This window comes from Dromaius novaehollandiae, chromosome 1 (genome assembly GCF_036370855.1).
Source record: "Dromaius novaehollandiae isolate bDroNov1 chromosome 1, bDroNov1.hap1, whole genome shotgun sequence".
Classification (NCBI taxonomy): Eukaryota; Metazoa; Chordata; class Aves; order Casuariiformes; family Dromaiidae; genus Dromaius; species Dromaius novaehollandiae.
This window is the reverse complement of record NC_088098.1, coordinates 51,894,878-51,916,351: the sequence shown is the minus strand read 5'-3', so window position 1 is coordinate 51,916,351 and position 21,474 is coordinate 51,894,878. Positions and strand designations below refer to the sequence as shown.

Genomic DNA, 21,474 nt, shown 5'->3' with positions numbered 1-21,474 from the left:
GTGCATCTGCACAGATAGGCAAGGATTGGTTTTCTAATGCTATGGGAGGATTTTTTCCAAAAGGCCAGACCAGACCAAGTCTGTACCTGTTGCTTTGTGGGTGTGCATGGTTAATTCTTATGGCATTGGACTTGCATGGACTGACAGCTGTGTGAATGTGTAGGGAGACCTGCCTGTCCCTGCTCTATTAACGTTACGCACAGACAATTTACCTTTTCAGTTGACAGGTCAACTATGTGTCTGGGTGGTCAGTGTTGTGCCAGTCCCAAAAGGGGCTCAATTCTAGTGGCTAGTATTAAGTTTCATCTTCTGGGAGAGACTTTCTCAGCTTGTATTGATCCTTGAAGTGCAATCTTTTAATCACTTATAAGCCTGTTGTTTAGTTTCATCAATACCTTATTGGCTTGATGCACTGTGACATGAAATCCAGAATCCATCTTGCACCAGAGGTGTGGAAAGATACTACAGATGCAGAAGGCAAAGGGGAGCAGTTCCAGGATGCTTCAGTGTTTCTAAGCTTCAACACTTCTAAGCTTCAATGTTTCTTATCTTCTGATGAGGGGGAAGAAGAGGGGATAGGATGTAGAGTCACTTCTCTTGCTGCTTGGTATTGCTGATGCTGCACAAAGCATCCTGGAGGCCCTTGCTGAGAGCCTTTGGCCTTTGTGGCTGTGCCTGTGGACTGATGCCAGGCTGTCTCCCAGAGCTTGCAGTTATTTAGAGGGGAACAATGGCGCTGAGAAGTGTGAGCTGCCCACATTCATCTCAGGCTGGTGTTAGTAATGAGGACTTGTCTGCCCATAGCAAGCTTGTGTCTTAACTGTGTTATTGCTGGTGGCTTTAGCAGGAGCCAGTAGCTGCTTGGGGCTGTGGATAAGCATGGGACATGGGTTGGATGCTATTAAAGGCTTTGGCTTGCCAGCGCTTAGACAAATAACCACTGCTACCCCCATGTGGTATTCCCAGCTCTGCTATTGAACATTTCTCTTCAGAAGACAGTTTGAAAGAATAAGCCCAGTGATCCTTGTGCCTGCCCTCCCATGCCAGTTCTCTGCCTTGCTGAAGAGCAAGTTCGACCCCTCCTGGGGCTCTGTGAAACTTCATGCCATTCCCTGCTGAATGGCTGCCTTGTGAGGGAAACAGTGCATTGCAGACTTTCCTCTTAAGCCCACCATTCCTGTTTCCCCTAGTCCAAGTTCCTAACCTCCTCTGTCTCCCTCGCCCACACCTTCTTGTGCTCTCCTGTAAAATAGTTCCTAGTCCTGGGCTGTCTGTGGGCTTCCCAGCTGGCGCAGGCAGGACCAGCTGTTTGTTGTCACTGTTGGTTTTTGGCTGCCCAGCTAATCAGTCTTGCTGACCGGCCTAAGGTGGTTAAGGTAAAGTGGTCTGTAGTAATGGCTGTTCCTAGTACTCCACATGCTCAGCAGTCCGCCAGCCATATGCCAGAGGGCATGCAGGGAGGTGTGAGAGTGAGTCAGGCTAATGAGATTTCACCATGGGTTGGAGGTTGTGCAGGGCTGGCAGCTGATAATGAGTGAAACTTGAGGCCCAAGTTATGTGACTTTCCTTTCTAGATCAGAGTCCTGAAACCTTGTTGCTGTTCTATTGTTTTTCAGAGTATCATCATGGGATAGTGTCTAAGGACTGAGAGTATATAAGGAAGCAGTTTTTTACCAGGTCAGACCAGCACCATTTTCTCTCTGGTATTTCATTCTCCTCTAGGTTCACCAGACGCTCTCTCTAGACCTAACAGAAGTCCTGAATGCAATCATCTTCAGGAAGAGGAAGCCCATCCTGCTGCTAGGTACTTGGTGTCTGTTATGGGGATGTGATTTGAAGCAGGTGCTAGTACCAGGTTAAAGGAGGGGGAAGGCTCTAAGGGCAAAGTGACTGTGGGATGGGGCTGTGCAGGTGATGGTGGGGATCTGGAAGCTTTGGTACATTTGGCTTAGGGAGTACATACTTGGTGGTAAGGAAGAGCAAAAGAGATTAAAAAAAAAAAAAGGATGGATAAATTCATTTTGTGGGGGGCAGCGACACCTGGAACTGAGTATGAAATAGGTCTCAGCATCTCAGAGTGGGAGGTGATCAAGGGAACTTGTTGCCATTCCTACCTGCATCTGCCGGCAACTGTTGTGCCTCGCCAGTGGGCCCTTAAGCCTGAATTTTCTCTCCTCATGTCTGCCAGGCTATGGCATAGGCACCACCACAAAGGAGAGGAGAGGAAAACACTGGTATCTACTAATGAGTGGCTCTCTGTCTAGTAAGCATCCTGCAGTTCCTGAGAGCTATCCTGAGACAGAACTTCTCCTCTCTGCTGGTGACTGTCATCCAAACCACAGCCCAAGGTGCGAGGGAACCACAGCTGACATCTCTGGAGGATTCTGCCCTGCACCCCCTTGCTGTGCAGCAGGTTTTCTCACTTGTTGTCAGTCTGCAGAACCTCCTGGTGCATGTCTACTTGCAGGTATATAAAATAATGCTTTTGGAACACACTAGTGCTGCTGTGGTTCAAACACTTACATTAACCTGAGGAGAAACCACCCTGCAGCAGGACCCAAGGGTCTGCCTTTTTTCCTTCTCCCTGGTTTTTCCACCCTTTACAGACCTGTGATGAGGAGGAGGGGAAATGCTCTTGCTGCAGTGTATGCAGCATGGTGCAGTGAGTAAGAAGGTAAATCAAGCTATGTGGTTCTCCCTGCTGCTGAACTAGACAGCTTAAATTCTGTGTACTAATCACAATCTCTGTTATCCCACCTGCTGTACTTTTCAGGGCCCCTACACCCATAGGGACAGAGCTGGTAAAAAATGCATCAAATTCCTTCCCCACGGCCCTAGCAAGCTGCTTTGGAGAATAGTTCATCAGTTCACATTTAACTGTCTTGACTGACTGGCTTCCTACATTTATTCTTTGAAGACTGTTGCTTACTTTTATAGTCAGAATAAGTCCTGCCTTTGTCTGACTCCTTGATGTGATGGATCATTTACAGCATGTTGCATCCCATGAAGGAGATGAAGGGTGCTGCTTTCCTGTGCTGCACACTCTTCAGAGCCTGCCACTTTCTGAATTTTATTCTTGCAATAGCTGTTGCCTGTGGGGTTTTTTTGTTTGTTTGTTTGTTTTCCTCTGGGCATTCCAGAAAGACTTGCTGCTCTCTCAAGCTGTGGTTGCCTGCCTGGAAGCCTTACTGGAGTACCTGTATGTGAAGAACCAGGATGTTGGTAAAGCCTTCCTTAGCCCTCTTTTCCCCAGGGTCTCCTTCCTATAGTGATGTTGAGCTCTTTGATCTCCATCCAGCAGGGCCCTGGAGCAGATGCTTAATGAGTTTTGCCCAATGTGAAAAATGATTTGTATGCCTAAAGTTAATCATGTGCTCTGTGGGATGAAATCACAATGCCTGGCTCCCTCGAAGGAGTGAGCCCTCACTTTGGCTCTAGATAACAATATGCTTTCCAGAACAAAGAAAAAGACACTACCACCCTCCACCCCAATCTGTTAAGAGTGAAAGATTTAAGAACCAATAGGGAGGGAGGAATACACTGCCTTTTACTTTCAAACCAATTATAGCAAACCTTTAAACCATAAAGATAGAGGAGGGAGGACTCACTTAGACAGCCTTAGGGAATGGAAGCTGGAAATTCTAGATTTCCAGGGGCAAATGCAGATCTTGGTTTCAAGAGTCCATGTCAGACTTAATGTATTCCATGCTGGCAGTATAACATGACAGTGTCATACAGTCAGGGTGAAAGAGTAGACCCTTCCACTCATTGTCAGCCTCCTGCCACAAAGTACAGGTGTTGGCTCTGATCTTAAAACAGAGAGAGTTCTCTGTACTCTGACCCATTCAAATCAGTCAGATAAACATTAAGAGAGAAGAGGATAGAGTGAATGAACGCCAGACAAAAGGGACATTGTTGGGAGAGAGGAAGTTGGTGAATGAAAATGTAATACTGCAGATGAATGACAGCCAGTAGCTGTAGGGAGTCTGTTAAAAGGCCTTGTTAAAAGAAAAAAAAAAGTGGCAGGCTATGGGGAGGTTCCACTGATTTAGGATAAAGCTGAAAAAATACCATTTCAGCAACAGCTGAACCCTTCACTTTGACTGCCTAAATTCTTATTGTGATGCAGAAATTAACAACAGCAGTAACAAGAGTCTCTTTATTCTGAGTGGCATGAGGATCATGGTTTTGTTTGACTGAAAGAAACAACAGCATTGCAAAGAGTGTGGCCTGGACTCTGCCAGAAGTTTCCTCATTTGAGGCTCTTTAAAAGTCTTTGTTGGTCTAGAGATTTTTTCAGGTATGCAGAGCAGGCTCAGTACGCACTGCTGGTACCTTCTCATTTCCACCAGCTAAAAAATACCTCCCAAACACTCTACATGATTTGTTAGTGCTGCTTTTCCATAGATGAGATTGTCATAATGGCAATAGGATGGTTTGTGATTTGCCGGTGGAAAAGTGACCTTTCCAAAACAAAGGCCTCAAACCTGGTAGTGAGTTGCTGTGGTATAACAAGTTCTCTCATACCAGCTGATCTGCTGTAATTGTCCATCACATGTTCTTAACCTGCAGTAAATACAAGGTGATACAACTTAGCATTCAGTGAGAGATTTCATGCTATTACACCCAGTGGCCTTGAGCCTTATCTCTTTATATCATCCGTGGTTCTTACAAAGAACCTTTTCTCTATTGATTGCTTGTATTGCTGCCATCAGCCTAGCTGATCCCCATGGTATGCTTTCTGATGCAGATCCAATCATGGAGCCCATGTTATAGGGCTTTCTTCTTTCTCCAAAGAGTATTCTGCAGCAAAATGAAACCCCTGGTCACGAAACACGTCCTCATATTGAAACCAGAGGGGTTTTTTTGTTGTTTTTATTTTTGGACTCTGGGTTAAAGATATGCCCTTACTCTTTTATGACACACACTCCAGAAGAAGGTTTCTCTTCCTGTAAAAGCATAAAGATGGACAGAACATATTTTCTGCTTCAAAAAGCTATGAAGCTTTTGTCCTCATGACTGAACTCTTGCCGAAAGAGTGATAGATTTAAAAGCAAATAAGAGCACAGCAAAATACCTTGTTGGTGTTTTACAGCTTGGGGTCTAGGAGAGAAAAACTGGGGTCAGTATGGAAGACTGTCTTTATCTGGGTGCAGTCTATCTCCTGGCAGATTTTAAAGCTGTTTTTGATTGGCTCCTTCTCTCCCAGCACTACATGTCGCCTCACAGCCCTGGCACCGGTTCCTGCTCTTCACGCTATTCAGTGGGGGACGGAAGTCCTTTCTGCAGCCAGAAATTCTCAGGCTCATGACTTTGGTGAGCATGGGAAGGATAGGCTGTCCTCCATTTCTGGAAGTATGTTGGTATAATGCATGTGGGTTGGCTATTGGAAAGTACATCATCTACTTACCCTCTACACACACACACACACACACGCACACATACTCACTCTTAACTTCCCTTCTGCACCCTGCAGAAACTGACTGCTCTAAGTGAGCACATCCTGTTCTTCTAGTATTTGTAGCATTTATTCCCATCATCTAGCACCCCGGGGGAGAAGAGGGGGAGGCTACAGAGAATGTGCAACCACTGTTGCCAGACGGGGGGCATGCTATGGTTCTTTGAAGAACAGAGCTCTTCTTGACATCACAGCTTCTCTCCCACTCCTTGGCCTTATGGACCTGACATTTCAGGTCAGGGAATTACCACAGTCTACTACCTAGCTGCGGGGAGGCCTGGCAGCAAGAGAGGGATTGTGGTCCTGCCCAGTAGAAATACTCAAGGTAAAGCTTTCATGGCAGTGGATGAGAGGAAGGGGTTATTAATATGCACCTTCTCTTTCCAAATACATGATGGGCTTGCAAGCCTTTCTTACTATTATTTCACTTTTAAGAGGTGGCCCGGTTCAGTTCAGTTCCTTCCTGACCTAAACCAAAGTAAGTCTAGGTATAAGTCAGAACAATGTCAATATGGGTATTTGCACCAGTTCTGTTAAAAGTGGTGTAAAAATCAGGCCTGCGGTTTGGGTGCTGCAGCATCTCTTTACAAAGGGGAGGTCTTTCCAGAAGATGGGTCACTTTTGGAGTCTGTGGGTCATTCACTATTTATTGCCTTTCTTTTGCCTTTTGTTCAAGTTTGTGAAATACCAGAGCAGCAATATTATTTCTCAAAAAGAAATAAGCCAGATTCTCCAGGAGGCAGCAGAAGCCAAGTTATCGGAGCTGCCTGAGGCCACGTGTCGTGCTCTTCATCTCTTTCTTCGTCAGGTAAGAGTGCAGTGGCTGTCTAGGAAAATGAGAATGGAGTTTCTTAGAGGATTGCTTCTGCCTTTGTTGGGGAGCCATAAACTTCCTTTAAGGAGGTTATAGTAAGGCGATGGGGAATCATACAGCTGCTAGCTTGGCCTGCTGCTGTGAGGGACGTACGGTGGAATGGATAAGTGAGTGATGCCAGCAGCTGCTTAAATTGTGTCATTAGTATTGTCATGAGCCCCTTGATTTTCCCCAGAGTAGTTTGAAGGTTTCATTGCTGTGTGTGGAGATGAGGGAGGGAGGTGTGAAGGAACAAACCCAATAGTTTGCTGGTGGTTTGGAAGTTATTCCTTCTTCTCACGGCTCAGATTCAGAGCAGTTGTCGTCAGATGGAGCCAGTGCAGGCAGGGACTGTTCAGACCTTGCTGGAGAGCGTTCTGAGACAGACGAGGACTCATGCAAAATATCAGGACATTGTGTATCCTTTTGCTGGACAAATGACTTTGATAGGTGATACTAGGTTGGTATGTGTAACAAAGGTAGAACTTATAGTTAACCCCATTTTCTTCTTTTTTCTTCTTTTATTTCTCTCCATGCTTCAACCCACTTTCCAGCTAAAGCTGAACAAAAGTGCAAGCAAAACACTCTTAGTGTTTACTGTAGTTAGCTACTTTGGGGATGAAAGGTTTACTGATGGTTCTCTGTGCTGGGATTGTATTCATCTATATGACAGAGATGGTTTAATGAAAGGGGCACAGGCCTGGGAGCCTGTGACTTCAAAGCAGTAACGATTCCACTATTGATCTCCCTGGCAGATGAACAATCATTTAACCTCTGTCTGTGTGCTAACTAGCATTGATATGTCTGTGCAGTCGTGCAAACCCAAAGATGACTTGAACACCTTCAAGGCATGGGGAAGGCAGAAAGCATTTGGAAAGCGCTGAGTGGGGTTACCAAATTTTATTCTGCTGAAGTCCCCTGCTGTGAATTGCATCCTCCTCTTCTCCATGGACAGCAGGGAGGTGCCACACAGAGATTACTTTTGGAGAAAGAGGGAGCCTGGTGTACGTACCAAGTGAACTATTTGCTTATTTCTAAAACTGTCTGCTTTTGCCTTCCTGTTTTCTTCATGCTGCAATGCCTCAGACAGGTAGTAATGGAACTGGCCCCGGCAATGATTTCCTGTTGGGGTGGGGACTTCTCCATCCTACCAGTGAGGTAACGCATCATAAGCCACGTGTAGGATTGGTGTGTGAGGGTTTTTTTTTTTTACCTGCAAGAAACAGTTTGTCTTCAGGCTTACCTGCAGTGGGATACTACCACTTCGTGGAGGGAAGCTCAGGGTTGTCTCAGAGTGGAAGTTCTCCAGGTTGAGATGTTCTTCCCAGCCCCATGAAGTTCTTTTCCACTGTCTTTGCATGTCTGTATGAGGATGAAGGAAGGTGGACAGGAAGTCTTGTTACATTGCTAAAGTGGCTCCTTATTTCTGGCTTTTCCAGATATGAAGAAGCCTTCAAATCTGAGTTATTAGGGTTTTGAAGGCACTCGAAGTGCAGCAGTGGTGGCTACCTGAATAGGAGGGTCACAAGCATGAAAGACAAAATCCTCTGGTCAAAAACAAGGATCAGTTTTGTCCAGAAAGAATTTTGCCCAGCTTCAACCACACAAGTGTTTCTTGCATGTTTTGGTGGGATTTCCATGGTTTCAGGGAGGGGAGTTTTAGTGATGAATACCTCCTCTCAGCAATGTGTCAAAAATGGGAATTCCACTTTCATGCTGGAGTTTCAGCTATGCCCTTCCTTTTGGTTTCCACTCATGGCGTCAGCAACAGATGCATAGGAAGTGTGGCGGTGTCCCTCTCACACATCGGAGACTGAAATGAGAAGATGTGGTCGGTGCATGCAGCAGAGGAACAAGAAAAGAATGGAATAGGAGACCCCATCCTGCCCTTTATTCCCAGTGACTTGAAGATGGACAGATGAAGTCATCTGTAGCTCATTTTCAAAAAACGGTTTGTTGAAAATCATATGTAAAACCTGGTTACTGAAGTGGCTCCTCTTTTCCTTTTGTATGTGGGAAGAGGCCTTTCCTCTGGAGTTGCAGGGGTGTTTGGGGGGTTCTAGCCAGGATACCTGGGGAAGCAGATGCGCAGCTTGTCCCACTGAGGAAAGGAGACCGATGTCTTGAAAATGGGCAGTGGAGCTGATCTTTCTCAGTTCACAGGTGTGCAGTTCACTAGGGTACAATTCCAGACCCTTTTGTTGCTTGTTTCCTCTAAACCCTGTAAGAGCTTCTTTCTCACTGGGGCTTTTTACTAAAGAGACTCCCACAGCTCTTCCCTCGCAGCTCTTCCCTTGCACCCTTTGCCTCTGGCATCCCAGCCCCGCACAACCAGGGCTGGTACCGAGTCCCTACGTCAGGGAGCAGAGCGTAGAGAGCACCCAGTCGGTGTTCTCTGAACTTACCCCTTCTGCGGGATGATCTGACTTTTGAGAAGAAAGCGAATTATTTCTTTCGTTTTTTCCTGCCCCGGTGAGTGCTCCCGCAGCCAGAGAGGTTCCCGAGGAGCTCCGAGGCAGCGGGCTCCAGGGATGGCTTTTCCGCGGCTTCCCGCCTATCGCAGTCCCTTGCCTACACTCAGGGACTTTCCTAGGACTCCCTCCCTGCTGCGGGCGCAAGCTCCCTTCCCCTGCTGTTAAGTTTCTGAGACGTAAGGCAGCAGCTGCTGCAGGTGCGCAGGGCCGGGCCCCGGCCGCCAGGCAGCTGATGCGGGGCGGCTTGCCGTGCGAGCAGCTGCGCGCAGCGTGTATCTCCCCGGGGCCCGACGAAAAGCTCCCCCTCTCCGCGCCCGCGGGGTCGAGCTCCTGCCCGGCAGCAGTTCGCCCGGCCGCGGGGCCCGGCTCCCTCTGAGGCGACTGCCACTCCGCTTCCCTCCCTACCGCCGCTTTCGGAGGGAGGAGCGGGGGGAGCTGCCCGAGCACCTCCGGACCCCCCCCGCCGCGGCCCGGGCGGGGGCTCAGGAAGTGACACGGCGGGGCGGGGCGGCGCGGCCGGGGAAGCGGCAGCAGCGGCGGCGGCAGCATGGCAGCGCGGCGGGCGTGAGCGGCGGCCCCGGCCCGCAGGTGAGTGGCCGGGCCGGGCCGGGGGGCAGAGCCTGGGGGGGGCCCGGGCTGCCGGCGGCAGCAGCCGCTGGCCGGAGCGGGGCGCGGGGCCGGCTCGGCTCCGCTCCTCTCCCCTCCCCTCCCCTCCCCTCCCGCCGCGCTGCGGGCAGCCAGGTGCCGCGGGCAGGGCGCCTGCTGCCGCCCCCGCCGCGGGTCCCGGGGGCCCCTTGGGCCTCGCGGCGGCGCCTAGCTCGGCCGACCCCCGGAATGCCTCCGTTAACCCTTGATTAAGTGGCTTCGCTCTTACCCGCGGTTAATGTGTGGCGTGTGCCGACGGATAATCTCTCCGAAATGCTCCCGGGGAGAGAACTTTCTCCACTTTTTTTCTTTTTTTCTTTCTTTTTTTTTGCCAGCATGTTACTCTTAGGAAAGGCTCTGCGAACAGGCACTGGAATCCCACTCTCTTCAAGGCCTTTCTCTCTCCCGCGCCTACTTACGCTATTGCCATAATAGCTAAGTGCTGGGCATTGATTACAGGCAGGGCAGATTATCTCCCCCCCGAGGGCTCTGCCGTGACACTGCGTCCCCAGTCTTCCTCCCTCCTCGCTCTTACTGCATCACCTCACTCCCGCGGGTACAAAAAGCCAGCTGTGGGCAGGATGGGCAGCCATCCTTTCCGGCTTTGCGGCGGGTTTATGACGCCTCGTGCGAAGCCTGCTGCTGCGTAGCTGTCACGGCTCTGTGCAGGGATGACAAGCGCGTGGCCAGGCTTTTCGACCGCAGCTGGTGTAGTGGCAGCTAATCTGCTTTTCACACCTTGGGTCCTGTGCGTTTGCTGTTAGTTTTGGCTGTGCTTAAGGAGAAATGCCATCTCTCTGTGCCTGCAGTCACGCGAGCCCTTCGGGGCGCCGCTGGCTCCCTTGAGCAGGGTGAGAGGCGCTAAAATGGGTTAGACCAGATCTGTGGCTGGTATAAATCACAGTAACTCCGCGGGCTTCGACTGGGGCTCTGCTGCCTAACCCCTGCCCCTCCAATACGTGATCCCTGATCTCAGCAGTTAAGGAACTTTTGAGGTAAGCAGCTGTAACTAGCTATTGTTGTTTTACTGAAATGCCTTATCTAATTAGTCTTAACTAGTAATATTTGATGAGAAGGAGTCTGAATAGCCCGTTTTCCACTTCTGATCCTTTTGGTTCAGCTATGACAAGGGATTACGTCTCATCCATTTCACAGAGGAGTGGTTTGGGGATGGGTTCGTGAGACAGTTTCTATTCTTTCTTTTGCCGTAGGTTGTCTGTGTGCTCCAGGGGCGAGATGGTTGATTGTTTTCCCCTGGCGTTTCAGTGCCTTGTGAGCAGAGGGGCAGGGGTGTCCTGTGAAACTCCTTTGAATTGAAGCATGACAACGTGGCTCTGCCTTGCAAGCTTATGCGAATAAATGCTGGGGATGCTCAGTTCCTAAGGTGATGGAATTGTGGAATTTACAGATGGTTTTCTAGATCTTTTATTCTGTCCTAATCCCTCGCCTGCAATTTATGGGGCTCCTGCAGGAGAATTTATAAAGTCATTAAAAACACTTTAATGGAAAATACTAACCATCTATAATACAGCATCTGTTGTCGTGTCGTTGGAAAAACACGTCTAAATTAAGAGAGTCAGAGACAGTGAGACAGACTGGTGGGTTTTCCGCTGAAGCTACCAGCTGGCCAGGGCTGCTAGAGAATATTAGTGGAAACTCCTTCCCATCTGTGGCATCAGGACGGGCCTTGGCTCCCCAGACTCCTCTCTGAGCGCTGGGCAAAGCTTGCTTTGGCAAGAAGGGGCTCAGGGAGGGAAGAGACGAGCAGCTCTGCAGTGTTTCTGTCTCATCTCATCCCTAAGTGGGTGTGAAGACGCAAGGGAGGATTCTCAGAAAAAGTATGGAGGAACAGCAGCCTAGAGAGGAGGGAGTATCTTCTGCTATTAAATCAGGATGAGATAGGCAGGACACCTAAGGGAGTTTGTTTTGAAAAAGCTCCAACTGGTCTGTGAACTAGGCTGGGGAAGGGAGATGAAACTTTCTGAAGGTGGAGGGTAAGTAAAAATCGGGTCACCTCATGTCCAGTGCGTGGTGCGGTCCCAGCCAGTTTTAGGACCGCGTGAATCAGGGAGATCTCAAGGCTGATTTCAGTTCTGTGGGTTTGGCTGGGGCGTGCGTGAGTGTGGCAGGCAGACTGACCAGGCTCTGCAGGTGCAGAAACGCATGTGGCACAGCTTCTGGTGTTGAAGGAAAGGATGGACAGTCTTCAGAGGGCTTGGCAGGTGGCTGTCCTCTAAAAGCCAAGTAGTGGCTTTGAGCTCCTGGTGACAAGAAAGCCAGATAGCCTCAGCAGCCTTGCTTACCCTGCTGGTGAGGGCAGCAGCTAGCTCCCACTTTATCTGCACTAGGGTGTGCGTCCCTCCTGGACTGCAGTGGTCAATAGCTTCAATATGAGAACATGTGTCAGTGGGGGATGGGGTGAGATGCAAAGGTGATGGGACTGTGGAATATATACACGGTTTTCAAGTTCTGTTCTTCTGACCTTGTGCCATGTTGCAATTTACGGAGCGCCTGCAGGAAAATTTATAGTCATTAAAAACATTTTAATGGAAAACACTAACCATCTATTACACAGCATCTGTTGTTGTTTCTTTGGAAAAGCATGTCGAATTAGGAGAGTCAGACACAGTGAGACAGACTGGTGGGTTTTCTGCAGAAGCAACCAGCTGGCCAGGGCTGCAGGCCTGTGCTCAAAAACCAGAGCTGCTCACAGCTGCCTTTAGACAGTTACGCTTTGCAGGCATATGAAGCCAAAAGAGCAGGCTCCCAGAAAGCTCCCTTTATGTTTTTTTTTTTCCCATGGAGTGGTCTCTACTGTGCACCAGCAGATCATAAGCTTTTCATCTTTGCAGGAACTGCCTGTAGCCCAAGGGAGCTCACTGCTTTCCTGGACCAAGTGCCTTTGATCTCCCAAGGACAGGGCTTAGTAAAAGACTTGGGGAGTCGGGAAGCTGATGGGACTGCAGTGGGGGTCCCCTTCCATGCAGACAGGAGCTCAGAGCTCGCCAGGACTTGTGTGGCCGTGGCCAGCCTGGAGCTGTGTCTCTGGTGTAATCTGTGTGGCTTAGCACTGCTCTAGCACAGCCTGCAGCTTGTCGCCTGGTCAGTCTGGGCATGACAGGCCTGGGTCTGGGTGCTGCGTGCTGTGCAGATGCATGCTGATCTCTGCTGTGCCTCACTTTATCCCTCCCGCAGGGGGGACCTGCTCCCAGCCCACCTCCCTGCCATGCTCCGCTTCTGCCGAGAGTGACGCTTTGCTCTGCCACCGACAGAAGCGGTTTTTCACAGCTTGCTCTCTGCCTCCTCGGAGCAGCCAGGCACCTTCTAGCCACGCTCATCCCATCGGGCAGCACCGAGTCCACGTCAGAAGCATTTCTGGCTCTGGCTCTGTGGCGAGGATGCAGGAGCCCCAGGCTCTGCCCAGGCAGGCTGCAGCCAAGCGCGCCAGTACCACCATGGGCAGCGCAGCAGAGCCGGCATTGGCAGCGTTTCTGCCCTTTGGTAGCCAGCTCTGTCTGCCTGTCAGTCTGGTCTGGAGGCCTCCAGCTGCCTCCAAGCTCTTTCCCCAATTCTCCCCCAAACACAGTAAATAGCCAGTCTGGTCCTTATGGCCGTGCTCTTGCACATCAGAAAAGTATCTTCTAGCAACAGGTAGAGGCAAACAGGTGTCTGGGTCCCAAGGCAGCAGCAATTTGCACTTTTGAATTTCTCTTTCTCCTCCTATCCAAGACCCTGGGAGAGAGTTGCAGCAGCCGACGAGCTGTGGGTTGCTCTGCAGAAGCAGCACAGGTGTCCCTGTAACCCCGACTGAGCCAGGGCTCAAGCTGTTCAGTTATTTTTTTCGTAAGGATGAAGCAGTCTCTTGGAAGCCAACTACGCCGGTATATCAAACACAGCATCTGCTCGTCCGGGCTAGAGAATTTCTCTTTGTAGCCTTGGCTCCTCATGCTCGGTAGCCTTCAGGACGGCTGGAATATGCCTTAAATTTCACCCCAGCCCTGAGCTTGTGAGGCTTGTGTTGCCATCCTGGCTCTGTGTCAGCTTCCAGCGTGCCTGTTTCCCTATCTGAAACATGGGTAATGATGCTGCCCCCACTTTGGGGACGGCCGTGTCACGCTTTGTAACACTAGTTATAGTTACTCTGATCTGTTAGCTGCTAGGGGAGCTGCCTTTTGCAAAACACAGTGGCAAAACATTCAAAGGGTTTCTCATTGCGCTTTTGTTTGTTTGACACCACTTCCTTGCCCCCTCCGGACTGGGGGACACAAGGGCACTTTGCTCAGCCTCGGTGGGACGTGGCACGGTAGGAGAGGGAGCACTGCTGCTTGTAACAGAGCTGCAAAACCTGCTGGATGCCTGCCTGGTTTGCCTCATTCATATCCCTGCAGTTACACAACTTTTTGTTTATTTGTTTAACAAAAAACAACCAAACAAACATCAGATTGGGGTGAAGAAGGAGTTTCCTACCTGTCCTGTGTTATGGCATTGCAGGGAGAGGTGTGGTGGTGTCTGCTGGCAGCTTGTCTCCCTGGCAGGCTTGCTCTGGTTCAGAAGGGAGGGCAGAGACAGTGTGAGCCACTCTCACAGCCTTAATGGTGCTATGTGTGTGCCTTTGCCTCAGAGCAGGAGACAACTCTGGAGAAGACCTCGGGGATGCCACTGAAGCAGCTGCTTTGTCCATAATTGCCAGCTGGCTGGTTGGTCTGCTCCGCGGAAATCCCATCCCTCCGGAGGGGCTGCCTCAGATCCCACCGCCCGGAGGAATAGGTACTGGTTTGCTCTTTAGGTCTAAGCTCTCCCAGCATGGCCAGCACCAAACCTGGAAGAAGGGGCCAAAGCTGTTATGGGATATTTAAGGACCTTCTCCTCTAATCCTCTTTTGCACTTTTGCCCTGTCTGAGGGATGGTTTTGGACGGAAGTGCCTCCACTGCAGCAGACCTGTGCTCTCCTTCTGCTCTGTATGACTGGGTCTGTGCAAAGCCTGCGCGCCTGCCTTTAATGCCTGCGCGTGCTAGACTGCCAGCCTGCCTCAGGCACTGGCTTTGTGGGAAGGTGCTTGGGGTGAACGGGGAATTACTGCTGCATGACCCAATGCACCTCACTGCTCTCCTGCCTGGAATGCCAATGTGGGTCCCGATGGACTTTAAAATCAGTTTTGCTGCATCCCTCCTCCTGCAGCTGATGCCTGGCTTGTAGCAAGGGGAGGGATCCAGGTACCCAAATGAGGAGAAGTTGCGTGAGATGGCTGAGCTGATCCAACTTGCAGTTGCTAAAAGGAGAGGTGGAGTTCAGCTCTTTGTCTGGGAGACTGACAGTCTTGAAAAGCTGTTGTAAGTCACTACAGCGGAAGATTTGAGAACTGTTGCTGGGGGTGGGTTGCCGAGTGGATTAATTCAGGCCTTGACAGGAATAAGGAGCCGCTGGTTTGGGTCAGATCAAATTGCAAACCTATCAGTTCCAGCCTCCCTGGGCCTTGTGCAGTGTCACGCTTCTGCTGGTTGCTCCTGCACAGAGCTCGAGGGAGCAGCAGTGCAGAGGGCACAGAGGAAGGAGAGTCAGAAAAGGACCCGAGTGGCGAAGATGATGTGCTGTCAGTGCTGAGTGGCAGCTCTGGCCCTGCCTTTCGGGGTTGCTGGGGCATGCAGAGTTGTGTGACTTCTGCTCAGTAAGACTTTTTGCCTTTTGTTATTTTTGTTTGTTCTGTTTCAGGCTGCAGTTTCTGACATGGATTTGCTCTTGATGTGCCCCTTTCTGTTCACGCTCATGTTGTCCAAGGGCAGCTTCGCAGACCTGCAAAAACAGAGGGTGGACTCTGGCTTGGAAATCTGTATCCTTCTCTGCAGGCCTGCACCTCAACTCATGAGTATGTGCTTGTGCCTGATGAGGCTGGAGAGAGCTCACATGTATGAACAGGGTTAGAGACCATGGAAGGGGGCACTAGAGGGGTGGAGGAGAGGGAATGGAAGAATCTTAAGGCTGTAATTATTGCTAATGAGATTATAAGCGAACTGAGGAAATGCAGCTATTGCCATATGATTGCCAGCCAGGACTTGGCTGGGTATGACCCTGAGCAACCTGATACAACTTCAGAGCTGGCCATGCTCTGAGCAGGGGTTGGACTAGAGACCTTCAGAGATACCTTCTGCCCGAATTACTGCCAGAGGTGGCATTTGCTCTCAGGCACATGTGAGGCAGCAATCCCTGCTAGAGAGCTGCCCTGGTGGCTGCTTCCCAGGGCGTTGTGCCATGCAGGGGCATTGAGGCAGGGCTGTAGGGAGTAGGGCTGTAGGCCCCATGAGCTGGGGAAGGGGGAATCTGGGAGAGAAGGCCCCGAGCTGGAGGGTCAGCTCATTTTTTTCTGACTGTCAGACAGCCCAGAACGGCTGCTGCTTTGTTCTTCTGCAGAAGAGGTTTAGTGGAGCTCCCAGGTTTGCTGATAAAATGCCCGGATCAGTGCAGGAGCAGAGACAGGTTCTCTGGTGGCGTCTCACGTTCTTCCAAGGGCGGTGCTTTCCCTTTCCACTCCCACGTGCAGGGTGGAGAATGCGCTTCCCAGTTTGGTCTCGGCACTGGTATGATTGCCCACACGGCGGAAGCTGTGGCACAACGTGTGCATGTTGCTGAAGCACTGCTCAGTGCTTTGAGGTCCTTTGCTAGGAAGATGGAAGAGTTACTGTACTTACTGCAGTCAGTCTCACCTGTGTCTCAGGCACTTATCACCCACAAGGAAGAAAGCAGAAGTACCTGCTAATGCAAGCCCTTCCTGGCACATGCCAGCATCCCCTCGTGAACAAATGGAGCATGGAAAGCAAAAGGGATATTCTGGAAACCCATTTCTAGCCCAGATGCTCTGCTCCAGAGGCCTGGCTCTGTCATCTGCCCCCCAGCCCAGGGACACCCCATGGCCCCTGTGGTGCCGGGGCCAGACCGGTGCCTTGTGCCCAGGAGAGAGGAAGGGCTGTGTGCGAGGGAGGCCACTGTGCTGGAGGCCACGCGTGCGGCAGGAGCCTGCTGGGAGCTCTGCGGTGCCCTTGACCATGGTGCAGATAAGAAGCTGTTTGAGGTGAAGCGCAAGGACCAGATGAATGCGCTGAAGAACCTTGTTGAGCTCAATGATGTGAACCAGCAGTACAAGATCATTGACATCATGCTCAAGGGACTTTTCAAGGTGAGGCGTGGGGCGGGCTTGCCTCTGGGCTCAGCGTGCCCAGGCATGAGCTCCCCGCTCCCTCCCTTCGCCCCTGAGCTAGGGCTGTGCTGGGGTGCCTGTGGTGGTGCTGCCCCAGGCCAGGACGCTGGGGAGGGTGAGCAGGAGAAGCAACAGCAGCAGGGAGCCTCTGTGTGGCTAAAGAGACAAGCTGAGGGGCAGAGCAGGGCCCAGGTTGGGGCAAGGACAGGCAAGGGGAGAGGGCAGGCGGGATGGGCAATAACTGAGTGGGTTTCAGGTGCTGGAGGACTCCCGGGCCGTGCTAATAGCTGCAGATGTGCCACCAGATGGGCCTTTTCCTCAGGATGAGAAGCTGAAGGATGGTAGGTCATCTCTAGTCTTCGACCCCCGTTCCTTTTTCCATTGCTATGTTGCATCTCTGTCTTTTCATGTGGGATCAGTGCCAGGGTAGCTATGAAATCCCTGGGGCTGCGTACAGAGATCAGACTGGATCATCCACTGGTCCCTGTGGTGTTTTCTCTCAGGGACCCATTACAGTCTTGCTGACCAGTTCATATGGGGGATCCTGCCCGTTTACCCCCTGCCTCTCCATGTTTGCCACTAGGACTTGGGTGCTCCCAGGATGAAGTGGAGGCAAATGACTCTGAATGAATGAATTTGAGTGTCACTGAGGAGGCCTTTATTCAGAAGCCTCCCAAAGGGTAGGGGGAGCAGAGGCCACATTACAACAGAGATTTAAAGCTAGATCCTGTGAGGCTCCTGGAGAATGTGCTGCATGGCTGGGATGAGGGAAAGACGCTGCCTGTTGCAGCTGTCTCCAGGCTTTCCTGCTCCCATTTCCTAAGTGGTACCGAGTTGATTTGGTGCTTGGTAGCCTGTGTGATCTCTCCTATCCCTGATGTCTGCTGTTAGGAGTTGTTCCACATCCAACCAGCTTCCCCCAGCTAGCATCAGCTGGTGCTGCCCTGACCCTGCTGCTGAGGGCCAGGAGCCAGCGTGGGACATTAGTCCCCGAGGAGGCTGGGCTGAGCATACGGCGTGTCTGTAACCACAGGTGGTGGGATGTGGAAGGGGGTGTCTTGCAGTGTCCTTTGGAAGCAGCATCTCCCCCTGTCCCTGTGGTCTGGCTGTGTGGGGGGGGCCCTGGCGATTGGGGGGACCTCGGCTTGCGGGAGGTGGAAGCGGGGCGGTGCGCTAGGCCAGCCTGCTGACGGGGCCGGTGGCTCTCCTCTGCAGCGTACTCCCACGTGGTGGAGAACACGGCCTTCTTCGGAGACGTTGTCCTGCGCTTCCCCAAGATTGTGCACCACTACTTCGACCGCAACTCCAACTGGAACAACCTCATCCGCTGGGGGATTGGTTTCTGCAACCTGACAGGGGTGTTTGAGCAGGGACCCCACTCCCACGTCCTGGGGCTGGTAAGGCTGAGTCTCCCCCATCGCATCCCATCTCTGCTGCTGGGGGGCAAAGCGTGGGAATGTGCACAAGGATAAAGAGAGAACAGGCAGAGGGAAGAGGGAGCGTTTGGCTCCTCCTGTGCCTGCAGGGCACGGTTGACAGATGGGAGAAACTCTGCAGCCTGAGGGATGTCCTTGGGCTGGAGGGATGCAGAAGGGGGGGGCTGAAGGGGCCCAGAAAGGAGGGAAGGCTTGGAGGGAAGGCAAGGAAGTAGATTGTGGTGGGCCAGCATGGCAGTGTGAGATGAGAGACGCCGCCCTCTGACACAGACCCTGCTTTGCTCTGCAGATGGCTCAGGAGCTGGGAATCAGCGAGAAATCTCCCGATTACCGCAATCCCTTTAAAACTGACCACTCTGAGGTAAGACAGCAAAGCCGCCAGCCTGCCCCATGGGTTTCCTCCTCTTCATACCATGGACTCTGGGCAAGTGGCTGGGGAAGGAAAAAGGTGGTTTCGGGGGGCCAAGGCCAGGAGGGTCCCTGGTATGCCCTGCAGTTGGCAACCCTGCACGTGCCAGCCTCCTCCTGCCATTCTCCCTGATGCTCTTGGCTGGGGTCCTCTCCCTTGGCGCAAGGCCCTGAGGGGCTGCGTGTCCTTCTGGCTTGGTTTCTTCCCCATGCAGAAGAAGGGGATTGGGGATTTGGATGTTATGGGATCATCTGGGGTGTGAGTGGCTCAGGGCCAGAGCTGAAACCAAATTTTCCTGTTGAATTCCCTGGTTGGGCTGCAGCTGGCTTTAGGTGCCTGGTGGTCTGGTGGCATCTCCCTTCTCCCAGTGGTTCCCTGGGGGGCACGGGGATGACAGAGCTGCCTTGTGGGAGAGTCTGGACCCAGTCTGCCCCCTGTGCTCTGACTCATCAAAAGCCCCTTGAGACCACAGAGCTTGTGCATTGGCTTTGGTGGGTTTGATGTGGCTTGTGCTTCCAGGAAGCTACGCCACGGCAAGCCAGGCTGCGCCCTGCCTACAAGGGTAGGGAAGCTGTCCTTGCTGCGGCTTAAAGGCTCGTTTTTGGAGCAGGAAGAAGGATGCAACGCAACCCGTTCTTCCACAAATTGATTTGTTCTGAATTTCTTTTGCAAACTGATGTGCATCTGCTTCTCTTCCATTACTGGACTGGTAAAAGTGTCTCTGCTTCTGGCACCTCCTGTGGGGCAAAATTAGCCCCGTATGAGAGGCTTAATTTATCACCAGCCCTCGGCTGTCCAGGCCCTGTGCTTACTCCTCCTTGCTGATCCCGTGCTTTTACCCCCCAGTTCTTCCCCGGCGCAGACACCTTCCAGAAGGCGCTGCGGGAGGAGGAGAAGCGGCGGAAGAAGGAGGAGAAGCGGAAGGAAATCCGCAAGGGCCCGCGGATCTCGCGCTCGCAGTCCGACTTGTAGCACTGGGCTCAGCCTCGTGGCGGGCACCGGGCTGGCCGGAGACATGCTGCCGGGTGGCAGACCAGCTTGGCAGCCTCTGGCCGGTGCCCAGCCGTTCGCTTTCCATTTGTGCAGTGGGTTTTGTTTCGTTGCATTTCCCCTTCCGTTCGGCGCAACAGCTGGGCGGGGGCCCTGAGATGGACAGGGTCTTTTGGCATGGGGAAGCTCCGGGGATTTGGGGTGTGCCCGTGTCGCAGCCCGGTGGGGTTGCCCCACGGAGGAGGGGGGCCTGGAGTCGGCGCCCTTTCCCTAGAGCCAAAGCACAGAGGGGAAGGCACTGGGGCTGCGGCAGGGACGTTGCTGTACCCGAGCCCTCGGGAGCTTCCCGCTGCTGGAGAAATACAGCATAACGCACATTAAATGTGCCACCTCCGTCCGGGGGGGGGGGGGGGGGCGGGGAGCTCGTGGCGTAAGCAAATAGCTTCATGAGCAACGCTGCTTCTATGAATTTTATTTTATCTTTAAATCGGTGATGTCGTTTCCGCTCGTCCCAGCCCGGTGCTACCTGATCTCTGCCTGGTTGATGCCCCTGTTGCCCGATGAGATCTCCCCTTCTGGCAGCTGTTTTACCGTGCAGCGGACGTTTCACCCGCGATGGCTGAAAAGGCCGAAAGAGCTGTTTCCCGGCCAGATTGCGTCCCGTTTCCCCGAGCGGCCACCAGCGTGGTTCCCCACGGGGACGCCGGGATGCAAACGGCACTGAGCCGCGCTTGCAGGAGCGGACATGGCCTCTCCCCCGTCCTCCTCCCTGAGGCTGCTTGGAGTCAGGCGGGTGCAGGGGGCACATCCGAGGCGTCTGGCTGTGGGAGAGAGGTCGGGGCGAGGGGTCCGTGGGGCAGCGTGCACAGGACATGAGGGGCAGGGCAGGCGAGGGCTAAACCGGCCACAAGCCATCCCTGCGAGGGGATTGCAGTGGAGGTACCGAGCCTGGCTTGTCCAAAGGCAAAATCCTCCCCACTTCTCCTCTGCATGGCAGCGGCGAGCACAAAACAAATCGGAGAAGGAGGGATTTCAGGTCTTGGCCATCTTTGCAGCCGCTGGGTGCCCGTTTTGCAAGCGCTGCTGTCGCCGCCACCTAAATTGCTGCAAAACCACCCCTTAAGCCTGTGCTGCACCTGCACAACTGGCTCCCATCGCCGGTGGGGACGGCGGGACAGAGCAGCCCCAGCTTAGGAGGGGGACGCAGCCGCCGGCTCTGCTCCCCTCGGCCCGTGGCGGTGTGGGAGCCGGCCGAGGAGCGCCTGCCCGGCGGCAGGACCCTCGCCGCGACCCAGTGCTTTCCCATGCTGCACATCAGGCTACTCTATGGGACCAGAGCTGGCAGGCGTCCTTTATTTTTAAATAGACGGGTACGTTTGATGGGGGTGTTGGGAACTTGCATTGAAATGGGAAGTGTTTTGTTTTCCTTGAATAAATCTGATTTTTTTTTTAAAAAAAAAAGCCTGTTTCTTAATGGTGTTTCCATTGGGAGCACTTCCAAAATGGGCGGGTGCCCAAGGGCGTGAGGTTTGGCCTGCCATGAAATGACTGTATTTTAGAAGGTGCGTAAGCAAGGAGATACTAACAGTATTAGACAAACTCTCCCGGCTGGTTACCTGGGAAATTGGAGCCCCTTTTAATAAAATCTCTTCCTGTGAAACTTACTGCTGCCTTCAGTCTAATGCTTCTCTCCCCTTCATCTAATTTCATGCCAGCTTTATAACGGATCCGAGCCGCTCTTCCTCACGATCTTGCAATCTTGTTTAGGCTCCCAGGGACAGATGTGTAGGTGCCTGCAGTCACTGCGAGGCACCTAATACGATTTTTCAAAAGTGTCTAAGCAGGTTAGCTGCTTATTTTCTCCATCGATTTCTCTATAGGCTCCAGCGGTTGGGTCACTTCACGGAGGGACGGGCACCGGTGGTGGCTCTGCGTTGCCGTAGTACCTCAGCCCAAATTGCATCAGAGCTTGCACAATGATGTCTTTTCCTCTTCGGGGCTGAGTGCCCGCAGCTCTCT

General features: G+C 52.2%; 2 protein-coding genes and 1 long non-coding RNA gene across 5 annotated transcripts in view; 2 read left to right on the top strand and 1 right to left on the bottom strand.

Annotated features, from left to right (window-relative positions):
• The window catches only part of MEI1 (meiotic double-stranded break formation protein 1), a 44,024-nt gene extending 29,867 nt beyond the window's left edge, over positions 1-14,157 (top strand). The window contains 8 exon segments of the mRNA XM_064511794.1: positions 1,723-1,804; positions 2,265-2,467; positions 3,141-3,222; positions 5,210-5,316; positions 6,135-6,266; positions 6,620-6,729; positions 8,083-8,262; positions 14,057-14,157. Coding sequence (XP_064367864.1) covers positions 1,723-1,804; positions 2,265-2,467; positions 3,141-3,222; positions 5,210-5,316; positions 6,135-6,266; positions 6,620-6,729; positions 8,083-8,128 — 762 coding nt within the window. The 3' untranslated portion in view covers positions 8,129-8,262; positions 14,057-14,157.
• On the bottom strand, positions 4,146-9,275 carry LOC135328427 (uncharacterized). Of its 3 annotated transcripts, none has more exons than XR_010389260.1 (4): positions 8,717-9,275; positions 7,985-8,124; positions 7,555-7,673; positions 4,146-7,458 (listed from the first exon to the last, which is right to left on the bottom strand). It is a non-coding gene; the product is annotated as an uncharacterized LOC135328427 (long non-coding RNA). The 3 variants fall into 3 exon arrangements; XR_010389259.1 differs by having other exon boundaries at positions 4,146-6,871; XR_010389256.1 differs by having other exon boundaries at positions 4,146-7,673.
• CCDC134 (coiled-coil domain containing 134) lies at positions 14,061-21,119 on the top strand. The gene is made up of 7 exons (XM_026101380.2): positions 14,061-14,197; positions 15,141-15,258; positions 16,478-16,599; positions 16,877-16,961; positions 17,836-18,017; positions 18,346-18,417; positions 19,312-21,119. Exons 2-7 carry the CDS (start codon positions 15,156-15,158, stop codon positions 19,435-19,437), a joined length of 690 nt encoding a protein of 229 aa, XP_025957165.1. The 5' UTR covers positions 14,061-14,197; positions 15,141-15,155; the 3' UTR covers positions 19,438-21,119.
• The last annotated feature ends 355 nt before the right edge of the window (positions 21,120-21,474 follow it).